This window comes from Oculina patagonica, chromosome 6 (assembly GCF_052425735.1).
Source record: "Oculina patagonica isolate OP01 chromosome 6, crgOcupat, whole genome shotgun sequence".
Lineage (NCBI taxonomy): Eukaryota > Metazoa > Cnidaria > Anthozoa > Scleractinia > Oculinidae > Oculina > Oculina patagonica.
Genome location: NC_135763.1, coordinates 28,898,666 through 28,924,963, shown reverse-complemented (window position 1 = coordinate 28,924,963; position 26,298 = coordinate 28,898,666). Strand labels below are relative to the sequence as shown.

General features: G+C 37.5%; 1 protein-coding gene across 2 annotated transcripts; it reads right to left on the bottom strand.

Moving 5' to 3' along the window:
* Nucleotides 1–955: 955 nt before the first annotated feature.
* On the bottom strand, nt 956–26,228 carry LOC144658153 (peroxisomal targeting signal 1 receptor-like). 2 transcript variants are annotated; one of them, XM_078518508.1, is made up of 22 exons: nt 26,053–26,228; nt 25,197–25,298; nt 24,958–24,999; nt 18,610–18,645; nt 17,866–17,989; nt 16,969–17,043; nt 16,559–16,606; nt 15,851–15,902; nt 14,812–14,847; nt 13,982–14,081; nt 13,131–13,191; nt 12,804–12,940; nt 10,905–10,957; nt 10,105–10,162; nt 9,638–9,754; nt 8,864–8,890; nt 5,196–5,266; nt 4,994–5,075; nt 4,532–4,572; nt 4,259–4,424; nt 2,922–3,212; nt 956–1,986 (listed from the first exon to the last, which is right to left on the bottom strand). In XM_078518508.1, the coding sequence occupies exons 2-22, from the start codon at nt 25,290–25,292 to the stop codon at nt 1,804–1,806; spliced, it is 1,896 nt and encodes a 631-aa protein (XP_078374634.1). In that variant the 5' UTR covers nt 25,293–25,298; nt 26,053–26,228; the 3' UTR covers nt 956–1,803. The 2 variants fall into 2 exon arrangements, with proteins under 2 accessions (XP_078374634.1, XP_078374635.1); XM_078518509.1 differs by lacking the exon at nt 13,131–13,191 and having other exon boundaries at nt 12,804–12,944.
* Nucleotides 26,229–26,298: the final 70 nt, after the last annotated feature.

The window sequence follows — 26,298 nt, the reverse complement described above, 5'->3', positions numbered from 1 at the left end:
TGATAATAAACATATTTTATACATTTCCTTTTTTATACAGAAACGTCCGTTTATTTCTATTCCAAGATATCCATTAAACACCATGTTATTTGATGATGTTTTGGTCCACTTGATATAAAGATCCCGGAAGGTGGCACCGTGGCAGGGCACCTCTAGCTCAGCCATAGAGCTAACTTGACGGCCTTCAAGAAAAGCCTGCCGTCTGACCAAGGCCAAACCAAACGTTATTAACTTTAACCTTATTACTATTTTTAGTATTTAGTTTTTATCATAGAATTCAAGCTTTATTTTAATTTGTAGTTTTTATTTATACGCTCACTAGAACCTTTTATATTTAAAACTATAATACGTCATTTTCCATCTTTTTTCCATTAATTTTTCTTTTAAGCTTACTTAGTTTTGTTTTTGTGTGTTTGTGTGTTGTATAGTTTACTATGTAAATATTAAATATAACTGACCTTTTTATAAATTATTGTGATAAAAACTAAGTATGGCTGCCCAATCTTGTTAGCCAATCGTGGTTATTCTGGGCAGCCATGCACTTAACTCTATTTATTTAACTTATCGTTTTGCTAATAATTGAATGAATAGGTGCAAATAAAGTTGTTGTTGCCTAGAATCTTCAGAATTGAAGGAGGTGAGTCAATGAGGAAGAAAAATCTCCGCTAAAGTCCCTGTTGCACAGATACAGCTTTTCTTCAGAGAAACCAAGCCCCTTTATTTTTGCGGTATTTCCCAGTCTTTGGTCTTGGGCACTAAATTAAGGAAGACTCTAGGATCGAAAAAGAAAGTTTCCCAAAGGGCTCGGGAGCGCTGAAGCATATCCCAGTTTCTAACATGAAGCGACTTGGAGTACTGCTACTCCTCCCCCCCCCCCCCCCCCCTCCGCAACTGGATGGGTTGCTAGTCCATATTAAAAAAGTGTAGCAATGGAAAAAATACACAAGCCGCTGCATTTGCCTTTAAATTTTTATTTGTCTTGTGTTGCTTACTCGAAAAGTTTGCTTTTCCCTTAGGGAAAACTCTCTCTTCATCTTGAGTGGTTCAATTTGAATAACTTCGCCTAATATTTCCAAGTTCGTCCATAGGACTCCCAGAGGACTATTCGTCTCAATGTTTCCCAGCGCAAAAACTATAAGTAGATTTTTGCACAAAAATAGCACTTGAAATGATTTTTTTTACAAAACCCTTCTCCACTACACGCTTCGGTTTACAATTTTTACTGATTACACCAATACATCATATATTAGGTCATTTAGGTCATTGCGTTTCAAAATTGCGATTATTAAATGCATTCAATTGTACATCACGGAAAATCTTTTTTCCAGCCAACTTGAAAAAGTTTCCTTGCACAATTAAGTGTCTGAAGTGTCTCTCATTTATAGGCTTTCAAGCCAGTTACTCTTTTCAGTTTGCCACACAGTGTCTGCGTGATTTCCCATTTAAGTTGAAAAAAGTCATGATATTTTTTTTCCTTTACACCATATAGAAGTGCCGGAGCTTAGCGCTAAGCAGTTTCCATAGCATGCAGCGAATAGGAGCACCGTTTCTCTTCCCCTGAATGTTACTGTTGTTCACGCGCAAGAGATGAAGAAACTGGATTATTATTCGAGTAAATACATTGAAGTGCTCGCGGATTTAGCGCTCTGTTCGTTGCACATCTTGCACGTTCATTTCTTCATCAAGTAAAGTCCCGTTTAAAACACCTTTTTCCTGAACGCAATTTTCAGAAAATGCTGTTTGCTTCTCTTGTCTAAAAAAAGGCCACCAACCGATGAAGCAGTTTCTCCTGTCATGTAAAACTTAGACAGTAACCGCGCCATCTTCATGTGAATCTGTTTGAAAGACAGCGTTGAGCTGATCCAAGTCACGTGAGTCAACTGCTCTGTGGAGCTCAGATCTTCCCATCAGCGAAAGAGTCATGCGCAGTGTGGACCAAATGTTATCTGACATTGTCGACACTGAGCCTCCTGGCCCAACTGTACCCTGGGTAAAAAAAGAGAGAGCGACGGCAGTAAGTCAGTAAATGACACTTATTCTAAATGGTCCAATGAGACTTACATTACAGGCTCTCCACGGGAAAGGAAATCCACCACCACCACCCCTACGAGAATTTGTACGCAAGTTAGCATTCTTTGCGTAGACAGTAACTGCAGTAAGGATTTAAATTCCCTTAGAAAATGGAATCTGCCATACTAGAAGTGAAATAAAATGAAATAAACTTGAAGGAATTAGCAAACGAAATTCCGATTTACTTAACACAAAAACTTTACGAATTATACGTTGTGCGTAAGACGTTTATAAGAAAACGTTATCAAAAATGTTGTACAACACCAAAAAACACGGGGGGGGGGGGGGGGGGCTGCATTTGACTGAGGTGTAGTCGCAATGAACAAATCCCCTGTAATAAAGCAACATATCTGCCAAAATCCCGGCCTCAAAATATGGTATTAGGTGACCTAGCTGTGCTAAACATTGTCAGCGGGCAAAAAAAAAAAAGAAAACGATATCATTAGGGAGGTTTCATTTACAGTTGAATGGTAATATAAATAAAGGTCAGCTTCGAGCCAAAGTGGCGCATACTGCCGGAGCTTATCCCGGTTTCCTTAGCATTAAGCAGCTAGGAGTATTTCTACTCCCCCCTGGATGGGATGCTAGTCCATCGCAGGGAACCCCCCAGCATTATTTCGCCGGTACCCATTTATACACCTGGGTGGAGAATGGTACTAAAGCGTTTTTCTCAACGCATTTCTCGTCAATAGCACAATTGCAATTTCCATTTATTTTTCTCGTCGACTTTGCCTCAGGTAGGTTTTCGCGTCTCGCCAGCTCGCTTCGCTTGCCCCTCCTACTTGCGGCCCAAACATAAGCCTGCTGAGAGGCTGGTTATAATTCTTCACTGCGTTGCATCTATAGTTTACCTTTCGTTGCATATTTAACGCAGTCAGCAGATGGTCCACCGCCTGCTTGTGAGCGTTCAAGTTAATACAGCTAATACCCAGGTTGTATCGACAACGAATAAATCCAGGGCTTAGATTCAGCGCATGTCTGTACGCATCGACCGCTTCCTCGCTGCGACCGCCATTCGCTAGAGTAGCGCCCAGTCTATTCCATAACAGGGCATCGTTTGGCAGGGCTTGTAGCGCAGCCTGGAAACAATCAACAGCCTTGTCGTACTCGCCTGACAAGTTGAACAGGACGCCGAGACCAACCTATGGAGAAAGGAGAAGAGAATGAGGCGTTTATATGAGTAAGGTGAATACTTTGTTCACTTAGTTAAATCGGTCGGAAGAACGAGTACCAGCAGAAACCCATAAGGGTTGAAACGTGTAACGCGCGCGCACAGCGTTTGAATATTCATTTTGCTAAGTACCATATTTGGAAACACGAAGAATTTGTAGGCGATTGCTTTATACACGTAATGACACACGCACCATAATTTTTGGTTTTGCAGTAAGTTGCTTGAATTTCGACCTAAACGCCGTAAATTTCTTACAGAGACTAAAGAAATTCATTAAGTGTATCTAAGCGAAGTTCTCCAGACTACTTCATGAAGATGAAACAGGAAAATTTAACTCAATTTAACTCTATTCAACCAAGCTTGTTCAAAAACAAGATTACGCCATCGAGCGCGAGCAAGCGCGCGCTGTGAATTTAATCCAAATATAGTAATTTGATTTTTCCAAATATGGTACTTAGAGTAAACGAATGTGCAAACGCTTTGTACAATGCGAATCATAGGGAGTTACACGTTTCAACCCTTATGGGTTTCTGGTACCAGTTAATGACGACATCACTTCTCCGAGAAGTGGCTGAGCCCGTGGTTTTCGTCCCAAAAGTTGCTAAGCAACATGACGTATTTATACGTCACGCGCGACGGCTTTCGGCGTACTCGTGAGCGTTCGCGCTAGTTTTTGATTGGATGAAATTATTCAGAAATTCTTCGAGTGCTTCAACGAAGATTTGCCAAAACTGGCATTTATTCCCCCGACTAAAATTATAGGGCGCTACCAAATATTCTCATCAAATTTCCGAGGGAATTTGTTGGGCAATAAACAGGGACAGTAATTGCCAACAAAGTTTCTTTTCTCTTACGTTTTAAGTTTGCAACTTATTCACCCCCATCACCCCAACCATGAAGAAAAACAAATTCGTCAAGTTTAAAACAATACATTGCACAAGTAACCTAAAGCTAACTTGTTTGTTTGCGTCGTTTTTAAAACATACAGTACAGAGTAAATAAGTAACAAGTACTTGCCTGCACGTTCGAGTCAATATCATTCTCTGGAGCCCTCTGTGCAGCTGTGATATAAAGCCCTCTTATCTCATTGTACATCTCTGATGACATCATAGATGACGTCACAAGCCGCGACCGCGCACCAGCTTCTGATCCCGCGGGCTCATTTGGTACCAGGTCACTGTATCTAATATAAAGATGCAAAAAATATTGAAAATCTCGACCTGATTGGAATGTCACAATTGAAAACTGCAAAATTTCAGATAACCGGTAAGTAAATTTTTCCGCACTTACCGAGGATTGCCCTTTAACCAAGCTTTTAATGTTTGACAGGCCTACAAAAGAAATGTTGACGAAAATAAATGAAACTACGAAGACCTGTATAAACAACGACTGGTTTTAGATACATCATGTTTAAAAAGGCTTCGATTTTTAAAAAGTAAATCTATGTACAGTGAATGTCTGTATAACTTCAAAGAAGGCTTCTCTTCAACCTTTTTACTACCAAGCCTCTTAAATAATTGCCAGACATTTCTTGCCTTGTTAGCTTTGAATTGAAAGTTTGGCTCTACATCATAAGCACATCTCTTCTTTAAAGACTTTCTTAACGCTCTATACTTGCTGAAGGGCCTGGGAACGAGATTTCATTCTCCCTAGCGGTAAATAACGCATGTGTATAAACAAATTCAAAATGGCGGTAACGTTTTGGGGAAACGTACTGGCTTTGAAAAGAAAACAATTTCTATTAACAGTTACCTGTGATTGCATAGATTCATTAGTGTAACTCACAGCTAGAGCCATAAGTGTGGTTAAATTGTCTGGCTGCATTTCGAGACACCTACAAAGACACAATAACAAGTTAACCTTACTCCTGCTGAAAAGGGAATAGAACTTTTTTTCTCGATCTTTTAGACAATTTGTCACAAACAGAATGAAAAACAAATGGGGATAAACTTACTTATTTAGTGCTATAATAGCAGCTATATCTTGCTCGTTTTCTGCTTGACTTGTACCTAAATACTGCCATGCCTGCAAAAAAAGAATGTTGCAAGTCAGAAACAAAATATGATAACAAAGTGACGCGGATAAACAAATCCGCTCGAAAAGAGCGCCCCCAAATCTCCATTCCTATGACGTAATTCAACAGGAAGTCGTAAACTGATCCTGATAGGTTGTTTCTCGGTTACGAAAATTCCCGCGCAATAAACAACCAATCAGAGACAATGAACGAATCCTTGTAGAGGTAGGTCATCAGTGCGGATTTTTTCGGCTTGAAACTCGATGTTTTTATGTGGGGGGTAAATGGACACGCGTCAACAGAACACCTGCTTGCTCCATCCACCAACATCTTTTTAACTCGGAAAAGAGTTGTAGTGGGCGAAGTGAATTCACTCCTTCACTCCCTCACTCCTTCACTCGTTTCCTGTTAGACATATGCACGCAATGCGTGCAAGTGTTTTAAGGCCTCTAGAGAATTAGACCTTTTCTCTGATACCTACATTTCTTGTTAAATTACATAAAATTAACATGCTTAGTCACCAACCGAAATATTGTATTAATGTCAGTTTTCTTGAAATGATATTATGATATTTATTCAGCTATAAGCCGAGACCGTAAACCTTTGGTTTTTTAGAACCAGTTAGAAAAAAAAATAACCCAAAACACTCAGCTAAAGATGAATTTATTTCAGTACGATTTGGTGAAAAAAAATCGCTCGACTTATAGCCAATGATATTATTACTATTATTACTTTTCGTTACCTTCGAATAACAAAAAGGAAAAATAAAAAGAAAGAAATCAATTTACAACAGATGGGAACTCTATCTCTTGGCCTTTCGGTCTGCTCTCGATCAGTATTTGATGACAATCAAAGTGAAGTAAACAGAAGTTTGGAAAGTATAACATCATTTGTATTAGCAAACCTTTATTTGTCAGTTTGTTGTTTTCGATTCTTGTTTCATAATAACTTTTCCGAGTTTAGTGGCTTATAGCCACTTTTAGTTATTTACCTCATGGTATCATGAGGTATAGTGGGGGTTTGGATGTCACTCCATTCCCGTTAAACAATTAATGTCATGCATTAAATCCGCATTAAAAGTGAATTAAACATGTTTACCCCTGTCTCCCCTGCTAGGTTTTGATTTGTCCACAAAGTCGGGCCATTGTCTCTTGTTGATATATGTGGGGGAGAGGGTTGGAACAAAGGCGGCAGTACATGTTTACAACAGGAGCTGAAATGGCGTCTGTCGTGTGGAGTCCGACGCTAAAATTTTGTTCCTTTCGCTACACCTTTGTTCAAAATACACTTTTGAAGACCTCACAAACGATCAGAAAATGTGCTCAAGAATGCTCAAGTGAACAAATGGGTTTTAAAGTCTTAAAAGTGGCGATGTATTTATCACGGCCATCAAGATGTGTTTGGACGACGAGGTTTCGATCAGGCGGAGCAAGAATGCACTACAGTCTGCACTACACGAACTATTCGGAATGAACGCTTCATGGTCTGGGCCAAAAAAGTAAGCCACCCACCTTCTACTATATTGGATTTTGAAGTTTGTAAAAAACTCACAGGACGTATGATTTTTAAATTAAATGCGCTTTTGATATTTCGTAATTCGCTCGGAAGCTGTTCGAAAAATGTCACAAACAGATTTGGTGTCGTGGATTTCATCGATCAGAAGAGGGCTATTTGGAGGTTTTTTAGTTTCTCAAATTTATGAAATTAATGTCCTACACTTCAATTTTTTCCTGGATTGTCCGGCGGTTTTTTCTCGGGCAGCTATAAATAAACAAATAATTCCCAGACAGATGCGTAAATCTCTTCACTTAAAAAAGTCAATATTCCCGAACTTAAGATTAAAATATGAAAGAAACTTGAATTAAACTTTGCTTAGAATTTAATTTCATTCAAGAAGAAGCAAGAAATGCATTCCAAAGCTTCCAGATATCGAAAATTTCGAAGGCATACAAATTTGCATGCGTAATTAAGTTAGGTCTGGGTTATAAGACAACACGAAAATGGATTTAGTGTCGTGGATTTCAATTCATCGATCAGAAGAGGGCTATTTGGAGGTTTTTTTCGTTTCTCAAATTTATAAAATTAATTTCTTACACTTCAATTTTCTCCTGGATTGTCCGGCAGTTTTTTCTCGGGCAACCGGGCCTTTAATTTTCCTAAAAACTTGTTGCCCGAATGCAACTTGCTGCGTCTCAGACGACCAAACAATTCAACGTGACATTTGACACGTCACGCATTGCGCGTGATAAATTATATTCTCGGAACGGGATAAAAGCGAAAGTGATAACAAAGCATTTCTGTGTTCGTTATAATAAAAAAAAGTTCCATATTTGGCCACAAACTTGCCGGAACAGGCTTTTACCTTTAAAAACCTCAAATGTTTTGGGTGTTATGTGTCGAGAGTGGATTTAACTGCAGTATGGCAAATCTTTGTAAAAGTTTCCTCTTTGTCTCCTTATTTATTTTCCGAGTGCTCTCATCAACAATTTTTAAAAACCTCAAATGTTTTGGGTGTTATGTGTCGAGAGTGGATTTAACTGCAGTGTGGCAAATCTTTGTAAAAGTTTCCTCTTTGTCTCCTTATTTATTTTCCGAGTGCTCTCATCAACAATTTTTAAAAACCTCAAATGTTTTGGGTGTTATGTGTCGAGAGTGGATTTAACTGCAGTGTGGCAAATCTTTGTAAAAGTTTCCTCTTTCTCTCCTTATTTATTTTCCGAGTGCTCTCATCAACAATTTTTAAAAACCTCAAATGTTTTGGGTGTTATGTGTCGAGAGTGGATTTAACTGCAGTGTGGCAAATCTTTGTAAAAGTTTCCTCTTGGTTTCCTAATTTATTTTCCGAGTGCTCTCATCAACAGTTTTTAAAAACCTCAAATGTTTTGGATGTTATGTGTCGAGAGTGGATTTAACTGCAGTGTGGCAAATCTTTGTAAAAGTTTCCTCTTTGTTTCCTAATTTATTTTCCGAGTTTAGTGGCTCGTAGCCACTTTGATTTACTGTGCGGTGCCGTGCCTCTCTAGCCAAAGAACTAAAAGAGGTGGTCAAACATTAACCGCACGGTTACAAAACTGATTAAGTTTCTTGTTCTTACTTGGAAAAGAGGCAAAGGTTCATAGAATAATAAACAGATACCATGAGGTGGCTCGAAGGAAACTTCGACATGCAGTTATTTATTATTTGACTTGACAATTTTTTTCTTGCGTTACACACGAACTAAACCCCGGTATAGTCACGGGGTTAGTTCGTCTGTAACGCACCCTAGACAACATTCTGTTGTAAATAATAAAGACGATAAATGTTGTGCTTAGTGATAAATGATGAAGGTGAAATGTTCATTTGTCACGAGCGTAGGACAAAGAAAAAATCTGAGTCGAAAGCATTCTGTTGGTTTAGTTTTAATTTTAGTTCCGAGAATTCGGTTCACTATTAACATAATTCTCTATTTTTTTTCACGGGTAGATGTTAACTATCCTTGAAATTACAGCGTTAAATTTTGGAAACCGGCTTTGGGTAACGAAGTTCCTAATTCACGTCACGTTACATGTTACAATGAACGCTAAAGGCTGTACTTAGTAACACCTATCTTACTGTTATCATGGTCTTACCTCTGCATGTTCTGGCCTCTGTTTGACCTGAAACAACAACAAGAAAACTAAACAATACACTTTGACAAGGTCGATCCTACAAGTCTCCTACGAAAGGGCACGTCATGCGTCACGCGATCTTCAAACAAAAGATTGCGTGACGCGTCAAAATAACGTCTGCGCGGTATCGAGACCATTCTTTGGGTTGTCAAGCTGAGAAACTAACTTGCATGACAAGCCACCAAAAGTTTCATTCTGGTACAATGAAAGGATTACTTTACTATTTTTAGAGCAGTTTTCACTTGAGTGTCGAAAGTAATTCATGTTTGCATTAATTCTGCATTACTACGCTCAGTGATTGGTTTAAAACTCTCGCGCCACTTTCTCATCCAATCAGAAGTCACACCAAAACCAATCGTGACTCGCTTGCGCACGTTTTCCCGCGCTTCGTGCCGGTTACATGTACTTGCTTCGAGTTTTGATTGGTTCACTGGATTGTCTGTGTCCTTTGTGATTGGCCAGAGTGATTACTTTGGTTTTGGTTTTACGACACTCAATTGAAAACTGCTCTATGGAAATGTTATGCTACGTCAAATGTAGATCGCACTCGCGCGTGATTAATCCAATGTGAATAAATTATGTTTAGTTGAATAGTCTACATGTTAAAAATGTTCCATTAGAGTGAATGGTATACGTAGAAAAGTCGGGTAGAAGTGGGGGAACATAAAAACAGTGTGTCTGTTTTGGGTCGGTGAAAAACAAAACAATAGAAGTTAGGAACTAAATTCTGCCTACCTCTGCTTCAAATAACAAAATTGCACTAATCAAGTCTCCTTCTTTAAGCTTTTTTAGTCCCTCCTCAAACGGATTTGGATGATCTATTAACGGATTATCCTCTTCAAATGTATATTCCTAAGAGATTGTAAAAAGTCATTATATGGTTCAGTGAATATATTGCTGTATATTAACAGCCAAAAATATAAATGATTAGTAAACATGGAGGCAGAAATCCAATGGAGTTGGTTGGTTGTGGAGTTTGGGATTAGTTAACGGCAAAACTGAAGGGCAGAAAATATAAACAGAAAATCTCACTAAAAGGCTGTAAAGCTAAAATCAAAATTCGCGCTAATCCTGAATTAGCTTAATCGTGCTTTAAACAACCTGGCCCAGAATGATACTGAGGGCTAAATTCTCAATAGTGTGGCACAGGAAAGGGAACTAAGAAGTGTCAAATTTTCAATTAAATAACAGAAGTCATGTACCTTGTTTAACGTAGCGTCACTTTCATTGTACCAAGAGTGGGCATCTTCGCCGTCACGTCTGAAACACACAGAAAAACCAAAAATATCAACACAAGAATTACACCTACGGGGTGAAGAGGCACAAGTTTAGTAAATAATGAGCTCAGAATGTAAGGCAAAATCGCTGCAAACAAGAAATGCTTTGCATTGCTTGTGAGAGGGATAGTGGCCAAGTGGTTAGTGTGCTGGACTTCGGATTGAGTGTTCTGGGTTCGAGCCGTGGCCGGGATCGTTGTGTTGTGTTTTTGGGAAAGTCACTTTACTCTCTCGGTGCCTCTCTCCACCTAGGGAGATTTAAAGGCCAACTAACAAAATGCTATGGGTAGACTGTTCACAGCCTCTTGTGATTCTTTTTGCGTGTTCAAGTCGATTTAAGGATCGAAGAAGAATGCGAGAAAATAGAGGGTTGCAAACAGTGTGTGCTGTGATGGATTAGCATCCCATCCACGGGGAGTAGAAATGCTCTTAGTTGCTATAAAGTTCAGAACACGGAGATATAAGCCAGCCTGTTAACCTTTTGGGTAATCAGTAATCAAACCTATATGTAATGAAGCTTAACGTATATACTCTGACTAGCAAATCATCTTTGGGACACAACTTCAGTAATTACTTCATGGGAAGACAAGTAGTCTGACCACCAAGGTAAGGAAAAAGTCTGTTCCACTGCTCGGGATCAGGACTAATCAGTGCCAAGGAAAGTGTATGTTGACCTAAGGTAAGTGTGTAAAGCTATAGATCGCAATACAGTAAACAATACTTACCTTATCATTTCATCCCATTCTCCTTCAAGATCGTCCCAGAAATCTAAATGAGACTAAAAAATTTATAACAGCAATATGGGTATGAACTCTTCTGTTAATAACGTACAGAGAAATATGAAATAACAAGTGAACCTTACGGAATAGGTAGGCGGCAGTGACAGTAATAAGGAGGGTCTATACGGCCTAATGGACCAAAACTCCGCCACCCCACCCCTCCATCGGAAAAGGAAAGCTTGGCTTTCACTCCAGGTCCCCAGTGCCCAGTTGTTCAAAGGGTGGATAATGCTATCCAACGGATAGATCACTATATTCGCACTGCATAAATTATCAGCATCGCATATAAGTACTACAAATCATGAATAAATTGACATTGTTCAAGTGCAGCGGCGAAAGGAACATGCCAAGTGCGATTAGTAGCCAGCTGGTAGGTTTGGTGAATATTGTTGGGAGTCTTTTGTATGGTACAATTTTACCTACCCACCCACCCACCCATGATGAAGTTAGTTTGCACTGCGACTCTTGTCGGGTAGCCGAATTTTATTCCCAATCTTTAATGCGATGATTGTTGCAGTGCGGAATAGGATACTATCCTACGAATAGCGTAGTTTGTTGTCTCAAGACTTATCAACTGGATAGTGACTTAGCTGGTGGGTAACATTGTCCACCCTTTGAACAACTGGGTTCAGGTCCTTTTATGAGCAAGAGAGGGTCCATTTAAACTCAACTGGATGGCCGTTTAGCACAGGGTGACCATGGTTCACTTGGCCTTAAATACACTCTTTTTTATAAGAATACAGTTTTTCCGACCCAGGCTGAATATTCTTATTTTTCTGCCGATTTTAGGCTGAAAATATTCTTATGAACATTCTTAGAAAATACCGTTTGACATTTCCGTTATAGCAAGTACACTGTATTGGGTAATCAATTACAAGTGTTTGGTGTCCAGATCTGTATCGTGTTACATTGTGCACATGTACCGTTGCTTTTCGTTGCAGCCTGGCCGTTTTGGCTTTAAACAAAGCATTCCTCACAAAGATAAGTGACGGAAATGAAAATACCTGTTTTTGTTTCATCTAAAAACTATATTCTTTTCAAGATCTCAGCCTCGGGTTTATTCTTAGAATATTCTTAAAAATTCGCAAATTTCAGCCTCGATATTCTTATAAACTAGATTCTTATAAAATAAAAAGAGTGTACACTTCAAGCGGATGAAAACAACGAGAAGCGGCTGTATTCCTAGGCTATGGTTCAATCACCAGTGGAACTCCAGTACAGCACAGTTACCAAAAAGCTAATTTAGGCCTTCAACAGCACAGCATACCTTATTGTTACTAATTTCCGCGCGTACTTAATTTCGCGAAAATTTGAGAGCATGATTTCGCGAGTATTAGTTTTCGCGATTGCGAGGGAAAAGTGTATTACATTTCGCGTTTTTGTCATTGTTTTGTGGATCAGTCGTCATAGACTAAGGAACCACTGGAAATACACAAAGGTCTGGCTCAATGTAACTACAAGGAGCCTGCAAACGGATACTTAAGTGACTGTACTAAAGAGGTTTTGAGCCAATTTACAAGCTTGAAACAATAATCAGAGGAAGGGTGCTAGTCAAAAACAAGACGGAAAGAAGATAGGTAGATGCAGTTTCAAACTTTTAAAATTTTTATCGTTTTGATGTATAATATGGCATTAATTTTCGCGTTTTTAAATTTCGCACATGGTTTTTACGAACGTACTAAAAATTCCGCAATAATTTTCAAATCGCGAAAAATTAGTACTCGCGAAAATGAGTAAGAATAAGGTAGCTCATATTTATTATGGCTGACTGCCTGGCTTCCGGAAGAATGATAAACAAATGACAATGGTAAAACTCTCCACATAAAAGCCATTCAATATGTATACCTTTTGTACATTTGCTGCTGATGTTAGTTCTTTCACCCACTCGTCTGCTTCAGTTGCTCTGAATTTCTCATACTCATCAATCCACTCATTTGCAGCCTCGGTATCTTCATTCACTTCCTGTCCTGTCTTAGCATCAACTACCTGTCAACAGTAAAATGGCAAATTAAATCTCATTATGTCATATGCCTCTGATATCCTGGGGGTCTTAAATTTTTCACTCCAAAGAGGGGGGGGGGGGGTGGGGGGCTTTGTTTTAAAAAGGCAGCTAGTAAACTAAAAGGACTTATAAAAGGAACTGTGTATTCAAGGAAAATACATCATTTAAACATGCCTGGTTATTTTCAATCGTGTATTCACCATCTCTTAGTTTCTTTACAAACTTCATAAACTAGAAAAGAAAACACCAAAAGGGACAATTTAGCATGAAGATTGATTGGCAATTAATTCTCTTTACTGTTTACTATTTCTTCTATTATCGAGCTTTGGATTTTTGGGCTCTTTAAGGGGTGCTAACATAATCAGGAAAAACTGCATTTCAAAAATGGTTCGGCTTTATCAGGGCTTTATATTTGGGAAAAAACATACATGTACATGTGCAGCGTCCGAAAATTTTAGGTGCACACAACTATACTACAAGTCAATAATGTAAAACTTGAAACAAGTTATACAAACATAAGATAAATATTAAAAGTACAGTGGAACCTCGATTTAACCAAGTGCCAAGGGACCGGGGAAATTTGTTCGTTATATCGAGAGTTCGTTGCGATAAAACACTGTGCCTCAACAATAAGGGGCTTAATTTTCGCACATAATTTGGCAACTACAAAAAAAGAGCGTGCAGAATTTAGTTAGTGGTTTTTATGTGATGTAGATGTATGCCACTTATTACTGGTTTGTAAGTAATTTATTTGTTCATGTAACACCCAAGAGCTTAATAAACTCATTCACCCAAGAACTTAATAAACTCATACTCAATAACTCAAACTCAAACAAGAACTCAATAAACTCAAAAGTGCACATGATAAAAGATAAAAAGCTACTAACAATAAACAAATCTTACAACTATTTACAGGCAAAATATAAGACAAAAATTGTATGTGAGGTAGTTGTTTGCCACTAATTACTGGTTTGTATGTGAGGTGGTCATCAACTAAAATTCAATCAATTGAAATAATCACCTTTGAGTTTTCAAATTTTGGATCACCCGCGTTCTCCAGTAGCTCCCCCGCTGTCTTGGAAAGTTCTGCATTTTCACTTCCTAGCTTGTACTCATTGGCCCTGAGGAATAATTCACAATACATCGTTAATCTCCCTGTCTTACTTGGCTAATAATGTTCAGAGCACATTAGTTGAACTAAGTTACATTCGATTGCCACAAAAAAGAGGACCAAGCGGACCATGTGTAGCCTGCGTTGTTCGTCTGCAACGCAGGCTAACCATGTGTCATGATACATTTTTTATTTCATTTTATATAGAATCTGTTTTTTATCCTCCCTTTAATCAATTTTAGTGTACTTTTCAAAGATATTAGCTACTGATATTTGTTAGCTACACTTGGACTAAAATTCGAGACAAAATCAAGTTGATGTTTTGTTATACACGTTATCTTACAATTCCGGCAAGGAAATGGTTTAGATAAAATGCAAATAGGCAGTTTGAGAAATCGACAAAACTTCTGCAGAAACCCTGGGTAGGTGAAGGAGAGGACTGCAAATACAGGCAACTTGCATTGCCCCTGGCCACGAGAGATAAACCAGCTGAAAGCCAAGAGAGGTGGCTGTATTTGCCAGCTAGAAATTATGGAGCAGCACACTGCAATGGAGACATGTGAAGGAGTTGTTCACTGGTAGAGAAAATTGCCTTTCAATTGCAGAAGACAAACCATGATAAGGTAGCAGCAATCTATGACAACCCAAAGACGGCAACAAAGACTGCAGACTACAATGCCATAGCCTTTTTTAGAAATATTACATTGTACACTAATCAATGCTCTTGCTATTGCACTTACCATGCTGCATCATCAAGAGCTTCATGTCCCACATCTCTGTAAAGAAAAACAGGGTGTGATACATTATGAAAGGGTAGCTGTTTATGCCCAACAATGACAACTGAGTTACCACCCAAAAAGGGTATTGTAATGTTACAGAAAATATCCACACCCTCCTCATGGAAATCTCTCTGGTTTAGACTGTCATCCCACTGGAAATTCAAGTTTAGGCTTTCGACCCCCCCCCCCCCCCCCTTCTTTCCGAGTTTCCAATGGACTTCCTTGAGGAAGGTATCAATTTCCTTGAACTGTACAATACTTGATGTTGCAGAAACTACTGTTGGATTGCTATAACTGTGTTTGGTGTAGCATCATTAATTATTATTCTCTTATGACACTTAGTTTTATGTTATTGGTGATTACATTGGCTATTGCATCAAAACCTGAATGGAACATTTGTTGATCATGTCACTTCTTAAACAGTTATTATGTTAAACAGTGGAATGGAGTCACTACACTCAGGTATGTGCATTTACCTAGTATGTGTAGTGAGTTTTTTTCTCTATATATTAATTATTTACTTTGCGCCTTTGAACAAGTGCTCAAAACAATAATAATTGTTATAAAGTTTAAAAGGTGATACAGTTGAACCTCGCAAAAGCAAACACCCTTGGGACCACAAGTAGAGTCCCTGTATGAAAGGTGTTTACCTGAAGGTAGGTTAAAATGTAGTGTTTGTATGTGACTGGGAACATGCCAATGAGAGGTGTCCATTAGCAGAGGTTTGACTGTAATACATTGTAATTAGATAATAGGGAGCTTAAGCACAGACGTTTTGAGCCACGAACGGCAACCTGAAGTGGAACATTCTCGTCTTTGGCGTGCATTAGCGTCTTTTTGTTCATAAATTCAATTTGTAACTGCTAAGAGGAAGTCTTTCCAACAAATTTTTGTAGGTAAAAGCTTGCCAAAAACTAAAGCATTCGCCTTAGCTTGCGGTTGCCGTCCGTGGCTCAAAAACGTCTGTGCTTAAGCTCTCTAATTATTTACACCCACTCACCTCACATGCTCTAGATACTCATCAGCCCACTTGGTTGGCACATCATGAAAACCTGTTACAGACAAACTACTGTTTATCTACTAGTCTCCCAGTAATTTATGTTCACCCATTAAGGTAACCAAGAATATCTTTGTGGTTACCTGACAAAACATTGTAGGGTAACCTGCAGTAAAAAAAAACTAGCATCTCTCAGAAAGAGTAGCAACACTGCCAGTTGATTCATTAATTTTACAAACTGAGGTGTTTGCCTACGATGTTTCGTAGTTTGTTTTCTAGCAAGTAGTCAAAATACACAGTTATAACACAAAAATAGCCAAGTATTATCAACCACATTTCTGTTGTACTAATCTTATGCAGTTCAAGTACAATACTTGACCAGGGTCTTAAAATTTGGAAATCTCTCCCAATATCGATCACTAGCTCAACTAGCTTTTCTATTTTTAAGAAAAATGATTGAATTTTTGAAGAATTGAGTCAGAAATGACCTAGCCGCACTTCCACAACTAAATTTCTAACAAATTAATAACTGAGGTGGTCTCCCCTATTAGTCTGGTGGTTTCTTGGAGGTCTCCTCACCTTTAATTTGTTTTACTGTTATATGGCTAATAAATGATGATGATGAAATCTGGAATATAAATCCGTAACCGAGTCACTGTAGTAAAGACTTGCTTTTATTAGTTGATCAAAATTATTTTAGCATGCATGTACCTGCTCTAGGCTGCAATCTTGCTTCATGTTCATATTCTTTGGACCACTCTACAATAAAGAGAATTTTCAAAGAGCGTAAGTTTTCACAAGTTATTACTAGGCAAAGACAATGTTAATTAATTTTATTTGATCCAGCTTGAAGTTCAGGCCAGATCTTCTTCCATGAAGTCAATACATACACCATTTTGATGGTTTGACAGATAAATTATATGTGTTGGTACTCTGTGAGCTGCATAGTATAATAAATGTATTTGTTTGGTGAACAATTTAATAAATGTACTATGTATTTAGTCATGATTTAGTAACAATCAAGTCTAGAAATTGCCACATGAAAATAATAAAAATAATATAATCTTCTTAATTAAATCATAATTTTCTTTCTATCTTTCTATCTATTCACCCTTTCGTACCTTCTGCACGCTGGACCTCAGATGACATATACTCAGCAGCCCACTCACTTGATGCCAAATCAGCAATCCCTGGAGCTAATAATTCACATGTTATTACACAGATTCTGTCAGATAATTATAAATGTATCTTATCAGTTGACCAAACACAAGTGCTGTACTGGGAAAATGTTGGCCCTAGGTAGGAATAGATTGTGCACAATGAGGTCCATATGGAAAAAGACTAAGGGCTGACATTGTCTAAGTACAGTCCTAAAGAGAGATTTATTACACAACTTTATAATAGAAAAAAGCTGTTAACAGTACAAACATTACTCAACCAATACATGGCAACAAATCACTCTGTTTGGTTGATTAAGTTATCGGCCCTCTCAAATGTGTAGATAGTAAACAGTTAAAATGAAACCAGCATAAGGGCTGCACAGGGAGAATTTCAGCCTAAGGTCTTGACAGTATGGACCTCGCTGTGTTTGACCTTTTCAGTTAGACCGAGTGCTGACCAGTATTCTCCCTGTACCGCCCCAAGCAATCTTGGTTAATAAGGATTTACTATAGGACTGAAAAATATTTTTACAGATCAACCCTCCAAGTTAAGTCCATTTTAGTCGCCATTTTGGAGCTGGCGACTAAATTGAAACCAAGGTCACCAGCCTGGCGACTAAAATTGAGAGAAAGGATTGAAAGCATCAGCTTAATTTAGCAACTGAAATTTTTCACTGGCGACCAAACATGAGTAGTCAGTGGCCAAAAGGTCCCAAACTAAAGGAAAAATATAAACTTGGAGGGTTGTATAGGTGAGCAGAAGGATTAAAATAACAGGATTCTGACTGAGGACCAACAAGGGTTTTGGATAAAAAAGAATGTCTATAAACCAATATGTTCAAGTTAGATCAGACACACCTCTCACTGGAGTATGATGCAGATTTCTTTGTTCAATTTCTTTCATTTCATGTAGCAAATCGCCCATGCGAAAAGACTGAGGAGCCGCATGTGTTCTTGGGTCACGGAGGAATTCTGACACCAACTAAAAGAAAGACAGAAAAGAAATTAAAGAATGATTTGTCGCAGATGCCAACACAGTCCTTTTCAGGGGTCAAAGAAAGCTTCAGGTCTGCTTTAGGGGTTCAATTCAAATTTTAACACAAGCACCACAATCCCCCTCCTTCTCCCTCCCTTTCATAAGGGACTCCACCCTCCCGCCCCCAGGTTTTTAATTGCCACATGGTTCAAATTTTCCACAAAACACACACACACACACACAATTAAATATTGTTTCAGGTGAAAGGTTGGAGCAAGGCCGCACATTTTTTCTGAAATGTCATTGTTTTTGTTGCTGTATCTTCTTGTAACCACAGAAATACCCTGAAGGCTTTTGCAGATACCGGTAGTTTGCCTTTCATACATATCATCAATTGAAACTAATTTAAGCACCTTGCTAATCTCCTTCGTTTTATTTTTTTTAATTTTTTCATTTTGCCAAATACAGGAAATCTACACAAGTTACACCCCCTCTTGCCATTTCAACATGTAGTTTTTTTTATTGTATACCACAAAAAAGGCTTTTAAATCATAATAGGACAATAAGCCCATATATGTCCTTTTTGAATTATTAAGAGCATTGACAATCACATAATAGTCAAATACCTCTTCTTCGCGGGCTTCATGAAAAGCTCTCTCACCCTGCCAAATGAGAATAAAATAGTTTTGAAAATAAAAATAACAACAAAATCAAAGTTACAGATGTTGCACTACAAACTGTAAAAAATTATTCATCTAAAAATATAATTATAATATAAAATGTTAAAATGCTAGATACCTATAAAAAACAGTTTTCTTACTATGTAAAATTAACTAAAAGATTCAAAATTGATGGACAGCCAGGATAAGACAAATTAAAAATGTATTAAAAACGTTATCTGGCTAAAAAATTACAAAACAAATTTAGCTTCCAGTGTCACGCTATAGTCATCAATTAATGGATAAAAATGGAATAAAAATGAATATATGTATCCCTCGGACAAATTCATTTGTTTGAAATGTGGTCCTGATCTCACTAGGTACAGGAAGCTTGTTTCATGTTTCTGTAGCAAAATAATGCCGTGACTACAGTCTAAACTTGGTGGTATTTACCTTTGACAAGGCCAAATGATTTTCACCTGATATCTACATTTTCTTATACGGCTGTTTTTCACTTGCAGCAGGCATTTTGCCAGGTGGGAGTCCAGGAGTCCTATGGACGGCCACTTTTCAGAGAAAATTAATATGAATAACTGTATACAGAGTTGGTTTTTTTTTACCAAGTTTGGAAATCTTTAGATACCTCTGCACTCATAACTGCAGAAAAACACCTTGATGGGGACAAAGTCAGGCCCTATAAAAATTTTGGACTCCCACTTTTTAAATCCTGGTTAAAAGCCTGACTAGCAGCAAAGTCAAAGTCAGAGTAGGAATCAGAAATGCCAACATTATGTTCTAGTGAAAATCAAACCAACAAAGTCCAGAGCACAGTTTTCCATTCCACTTATGACTCCTCAATCATGAACTAGTCAAAAACAAAATTGTCGCAGAACTTTGCAAGCAGAAAGAAATTACTCACGGAGCTTGAGAGCTAGTATCATAAGCGACAGAGCACAAGCAGAAACTCTGATTCTTCTGACTCTGATTTTGTTGAGATTATCATTTCACTTACTCCTCTGATTTCCGATTTTCATTAGGTCGTAAGCGCTCTTATCCGGGGGGGGGGGGGTACTCTATATATTTTTGGGTGGGGGTGTGCCGCTGGGACTTCCAAACCCTTACCCTACACTAGACCCTGTTCAGCTGATTTCGCAACCCTTTACTAGACTTAGTACCGAAAAAAAATCGCTATACCCTATCCCAGACTATTTTCAGAACTGTCACAATTTTTGTTTTAAATGGAAAACCATCTGTCATGTTGCTGCGATGATTTTTTACATTTAAGAAGGTGTCTTCCTCTTCCGAGTTTCTATTCCTATTCTGGACTTAATTCCTCATACTACTGATCAGTTTTCCGGCAAATGATCCCCTATTCTAGACCAAAACTCGCTGATTTCTATACCCTATCCCAGACTAAACTGCTTGAAAACCATACCCTTCACAGCGGCACATACCTATATAGCTCATGTATGGGAGTGCCCCCCCCCCCCCCCCGGGCGCTCTTACAACTCCGATTACAACTCTGACTATGACTCCTCCACTACTGTAAGACAACCTTGATGCCATAAAGCCGGGCCATTAACGCTTTTTAAGTTGACCCCAACGCAATCTGTTTTAATCTTCTTGAATTTTGCCCATCCATGCCCCTTTTTGGCATTTCTGTGTTTCTTTCGAGTAATTTTACAGATTTAAGCTGTTATTGTGATATTTCAGTTAATTCTATAACCAGTTGGTCAGTGCCAAATTGCCTAAAATTGCGTGACATAGCCCCTTTAATGCTTGATAGGTCTAGATATTGTTAAGTAAGCAATTATTTCTAAACACAACACGTTCTAATTTTTAAAATAATTTGAAAACTAACAGACCAGTAAAAGATTTTTAGCCTTTAGTTAAATGTTTTCCAATAGCAAAGTGAAGAAATGCCATTTTGTTCTGGAAATTGTTTCGTGAAGACATTCGCACAATTAAATTGTACAATTATAAAATGCATTCACGAAAAAACTTCCCAAACATATCAATCAGTGATATTACCCTCTTGCTCTCAGCATTGTCCTTCTTAATTAGTTGACAACATAATACTGTATTTTCTCAAATAAACGCCCCCGGCGTTTATTTCAAACTTGGCTTCGTGAACCCGGCGTTTATTTGAAGCTGGCGTTTAATCGGGGCCCCGCGTTTACCGGGTATTTACGGACTGCAATTTTCTGCCAATTTTTCAGATTGATTTATTGTTAACGATAATCGTGACCAAGGGGCAGTTTGTCAAGGCGGGACGATTTTTCTCTTCGTTCTGCCTTGAAAAAGTGTCCCTGGGTATCCAAAGGTGTATTTCCCAAAGGTGCACTATTAATATATTACGGATTGGGTAGTTAATGTTGCAATCGAGATTTGTGACAAACAGAATATGTTTACTAAATCTTGTTAGCTTGACCTCAAATAAACGCCAGGACCTCGAACAAATGCCGCCGGCGTTTATTTAAAACTAGCAATTTTGACCCGGCGTTTATACGAGGCCGGCGTTTAATCGGGGTCCGGCATTTAATCAAAAAAATATGGTAAATATGTAATTTTTTATGATTAAGTGATTGGATTTTTAGCCTTAAGATATATGTTTTCCAATAGCTAAGTGAAGAAATGCCATTTTGTTCTGGAAATTGTTTCATGAAGACATTCGCACAATTAAATTGTGCAATTATAAAATGTATTCATGAAAAAACTTCCCAAACATATCAATCCATGAGAAGCGAAAAGCCGTTATATTCTGGAAATTGTTTCATAAACACATTCGCACAACTAAATTGTGCAATAATTAAATGTATCCACGAAAAAACTTCCCAAACATATCAATCCAATAAGCGAAAAGCCGTTATATTCTGGAAATTGTTTCATAAAGACATTTGCACAATTAAATTGTGCAATAATTAAATGTGTTTACGAAAAAAACTTCCCAGACATAACAATCAATGATATTAACCCCTTGCTCTCAACATAATTAATAAATTTTGTTTACAATTAAGTGATCTGACTTTTAGCCTTTAGATATATGTTTTCCAATAGCAAAGTAAAGAAATGCCATTTTGTTCTGGAAATTGTTTCGTGAAGACATTCGCACAATTAAATTGTGCAATTATAAAATGCATTCACGGAAAAACTTCCCAAACATATCAATCAGTGATATTAACCTTTTGCTCTCAGCATTGTCCTTCTTTTAGTTGACAACATATAAAGTATGTAAGTTTTGTTTACAATTAAGTGACCGGTTGCATAAAAATACTTAAGATTACGGGCGATTTTCTGCAACAGCTCTCTGCGTTCCGGTGAATGTTTTCAGAGCGTTTTGTTTTTTCCAGTGCTCTTTAGTACATTTTCTCCCGATTTATCCTTATAAGCACGGGAGAAAACCCCTCAGAGCACAAGGAATGGCTGCAGAAAATCTCACGTAGTCTTAAGTATTTTTATATTTTATATTTCCAATAGCAAAGTGAAGAATTGCTGTTTTGTTCTGAAAATTGTTTCATAAAGACATTCGCACAATTAAATTATGCAATAATTTTTTAGGTGACAACATAACAAATTATGTTAATTTTGGTTATTTAAGTGATCGGATTTGTAGCCTTTAGTTATAATAAAAATGGTTCCCAATATATAGCAAAGTGAAGAACTGTCATTTTATTCTGGAAGTTATTTCACCAACACATTCATACGATTAAATCGTATAATTAAATGCATTCATGAAAAAAATTCCTGAACATGTCCACTTAATCAATGAATTTGTGATAACCCTCTTGCTCTTGAAACATTGTCTTTTTTTAGGTTACAACATAATTAAATTATGGTAATTTTGTTTAAGTGATTCATTACTGCAAGTCAATTTTTGTATCAAGTGTGAGGATGCTTTCTTTACATGAAGGTAAAAGGGCATAATATTTCTTCACGTACACAAACAAAAAAGTAACATCTAAATCTTTAAACAATAATTACATGAAAAATGTTTTAACAGATATGATTTAATTAATTTGAAGACTATTTAACAAAAGCCTTTTATTATAAGTACAGATGGTAGTTAAAAAAGCTTTCGATAACCTAGTGAGCTAACTAGAGAATAGTTATCAGTATAGATTGATAAAGAGAAAATATGCAAGTCTGCACTCAGAAAGTATACCTGCCAACTCTCATGCCTTAGGCGTGAGTCTCACGCCTGCGAGTTGAAAACTTCGATTTCACACTAACTCACGCTTACAAACTAATTTCTCACGCCTAGTCGAAAAATGTGAGTTACAACCATAAATGGCACACTTTCCAAAATATATGTGAACTCAAAACAATGTGAGAAACGACAACTCTATGTAGATTGAGTAAATGTCAATACCTTTCCCGAAATCTCAGAGTTTTGACAAGAAAAGCATTGAGAATGTGGACATGTTTAGCAAAACACGTCCTGGGACTTTGTTCGGGATTGTAATGTCTTCGGAATACTTCGGACATCTTCAGGAATCTTTGGAAATGGTCGTGTCATCTCCGGAAATCCTGGCACTCTCAGGATAAAAATCTCACGCCTTTGACCCCCATGTGTATGTTGTGGTTTAATTTTTGTCAGTGGTTCATTTTTTTTCAAACCAGTTTATTTTTTTTGAACCAGTACAATTTTTTTAAACCAGTTTATTTATCAACTGTCTGAAAAGGGCTTTCATCTTTTGGGGTGTGGTGAAAAATAGGGGCATGGTATTTTTAGGGGGGTGAAAAGAATAAACACGGAAAAATTACGGGAAATTTCCAGTCCCTACCTCCCTCTCTTCCTCCCCAACATGTATATACCCCCATATGTGTGACAAATTTATATTAATAATATATAGATTTAGGCAAGCCTAAAAGCGGAGCTCCCCATTTATTTAATTTTCATTGGAGCTTTCAATGTTTTCATTCTAGGGAATAAGCGGCCAAAGTACTAATGTTTATGGCGGTTCATAGGTGCGACACAAATTTAAATAGCTCACGGTTATACTGAATGTCAGCAGTACGACAAAAATAATAATCTTAAAGCGGGGCAAAATCATTACTCATGGCACAAAAAATTACTTTAGAGTACAGTAAATTATCTGCTTTCTAGCAATAGAAAATAGTTTCGCGATCCTGTTATAGTTTCGCAGCAGTTTAGTAGACTCCACAATATCTATTACATTGATATAAGATATATTCAACGTGCATTACAGAGTCTGTCGGATTAGCTCAATCAGTAAGGTGATAGTCTGCAGATCCGGAGGTCATGAGTTCAAATCCCAGAGGGTCAGGTTTTTTTTTTCTTTTTTCCTTTTTTTTTTTTTTTTTTTTTTTAACCCCGTAGCATAAAATGGTTTGTTTATTCTATCAACCCGATTTAGCTTTTGAATGCTCCTTCATGTACGATGCTGGCTTAACAGATAGACACGAAAGTCATCGATCGATTATGGCTCTCTCAACTTTTTTGGCGGTCGATTACTTTCTACACGTAATTTTCAGCCACATTTTGTTTCATTGCTTCTTGTTTTTCTTTTCAAACCTCTTTAAATTTTAAAGGCCGCCTTTATACGGCCGCCTTTATACGGCCGCCTTTATACGGCCTTCTTCCTTCACTATGGCCGCCATGTTGCGCGACTCCGTACGGACGCCGTAAGTACGCGCCCGCGAACCATGCCGCTATCCATGTTGACTATGAAAACTCATTTCGATAGTGTTCCTTCTTTCATGGGTATGGTGCTACGCTTAGGAAGCTCCGCTATAATTTTTATAATGTTTAAAATCAGACATTGGGAGTGTCTGCTGCAGTGTTTCAAAACGTTATTGAACCTTTGTTAATTATCATTTTTTCTAATAACGTATTATTTGTACTGATTTATTATCATACAATGCAGGTCTTCAAAAACACTTCACACAAGCTGCACTCACCTGTGAAACTGTTTATATTGTAACAATGAAAGAAACTTTGAATATCCAAGAACTTGTTATACTACTGCCATAGCATATATTCTTGTTTGAAAAATATATCACTTTAGTTTAATATGTAGCGTTTATTAAGTTTTCAAGAAGTTATATATTAATTAATTTATGTTTCAAAAGTTTAGCCTTATTGTGCTAATTGGGGACACTTATATCTTGTAAGTAAGCAAATAATGTTGTTAATAAGACAACCGCCTGCTTTAGAATTTAACAGCTGCTTTAAAGATACATCGCCAAATTAAGTATTATAAGACATGTACATGTATTCACCTGAAAGGGCGACTAAAACAAAATAAAATTCATTTCACTTTAAAGTATTGAAGAATGTTTCTAATATCTTACCAATTCTCTGGGAGGCCCAAATCTGTCTTGTACAAGACCCTCCTGTTTGAAGGGAAAAAGAAATAAAATATCACATATAAACTGGAAATCCATGTAATCTATGCTAATAAATTAAGAAATAATACCCCCATTTATCCCCCATATAATCGAGAATATAAGTTAATTGCAAAAGAGAGAAATAGGAGAATGTCAGTTATCTCATAACATAAAATAAAAATGTTGATTAAAATTTCTCTCACCTGGCGGAATGACTGATCTTGTGTAAAGTGTGTCACCAGCTTCATCAAAGGATTTGCACTCCCACACTCCCCCTCTACCAAATCACGCATTGCCATCTTTAACTGTGAGATGAAAATAAAAACTGTAGGTAGTCTAGATAACCCTCCAAGTAGCGACCATTTTAGTTACCATGGTGACTAGAATTTCGGAACTGGCAACTAAATTGCAGAGCAAGTGGCCAGCCCGGCGACCACAAGAAGACTGTTTCAAAGCTTGAGCAACTATCACCCGACCTGAAAAGTGCTCTATACGCTATGAATTCACTTTGAAAAATTAGTTGCTCTGCTATTAAAACCTACTGGGGAAAAGTACCAACCCTTCAAGTTAAGACCATTTTAGTCGCTGTGGCGACTAAAATTTTGAAGCTGGCGACTGAATTGGAACCAAAGTCGCCAGCCTGGTGACTAAAATTGAGAAGAAGGATTGAAAGCGTGAGCTTAATTTAGCGACTAAAATTTTTCACTGGCAACCAAACTTGAGCAGTCAGCGTGTTGTTGTCATAAAATGATTATGACGTTCTGACATTCCAGATGTCTGTTTACAGCTATTGTTTATAAATTATTAATAATGAATAAATAACGAATTTTAATATTAAATTTCCAAGATGATTCAGCAATATGCTCAATAAAAAGTTCCCTTTTATCAAAAACAAGAATAACTTAGTCGATGACCAGAACTTCTACTTTGAGCTTATATATTACCTGAACCAATTTAGAAAGAGTCACTTTAAAATGATTTCTTAAATTGAAGGTTTCACGTTTCATACAACAGTGTTTTATAGGTCTAATATTTGACGCCTTGACGTCACGAATTTACCTTTGATGTAGAAATTATTCACTGGGAGGTCTTTAAACAGTGCTTTAAAGCCCCAAGAAGCGATCTACTTAAGGCGTTAAATCATTCAAACGTCGTCCAACGGAACAAACTTTAGCCATTCCCGGTAATCCATAACCAAATTCAAAGTTTGAAAAACATTCAAAGCTTCGACTCCTTCGATTATGAAACGATTATGAAACAGCGTTACTAAGGTCAGCGTATGCCTTTCAAGAAGAAACCGCTTCA

What these genes read in the sequence shown, in the direction of transcription:
- LOC144658153 (XM_078518508.1), bottom strand. Translation starts at nt 25,292, where the DNA reads ATGGCAATGCGTGATTTGGTAGAGGGGGAGTGTGGGAGTGCAAATCCT. An exon ending in GATTGAAAATAACCAGGCAT is followed by an intron (nt 12,941 to 13,130) that starts GTTTAAATGATG and finishes GTTGACAGGTAG; the next exon opens with TTGATGCTAAGACAGGACAG. An exon ending in TTTTGTTATTTGAAGCAGAG is followed by an intron (nt 8,891 to 9,637) that starts GTAGGCAGAATT and finishes TTGTTGTTTCAG; the next exon opens with GTCAAACAGAGGCCAGAACA.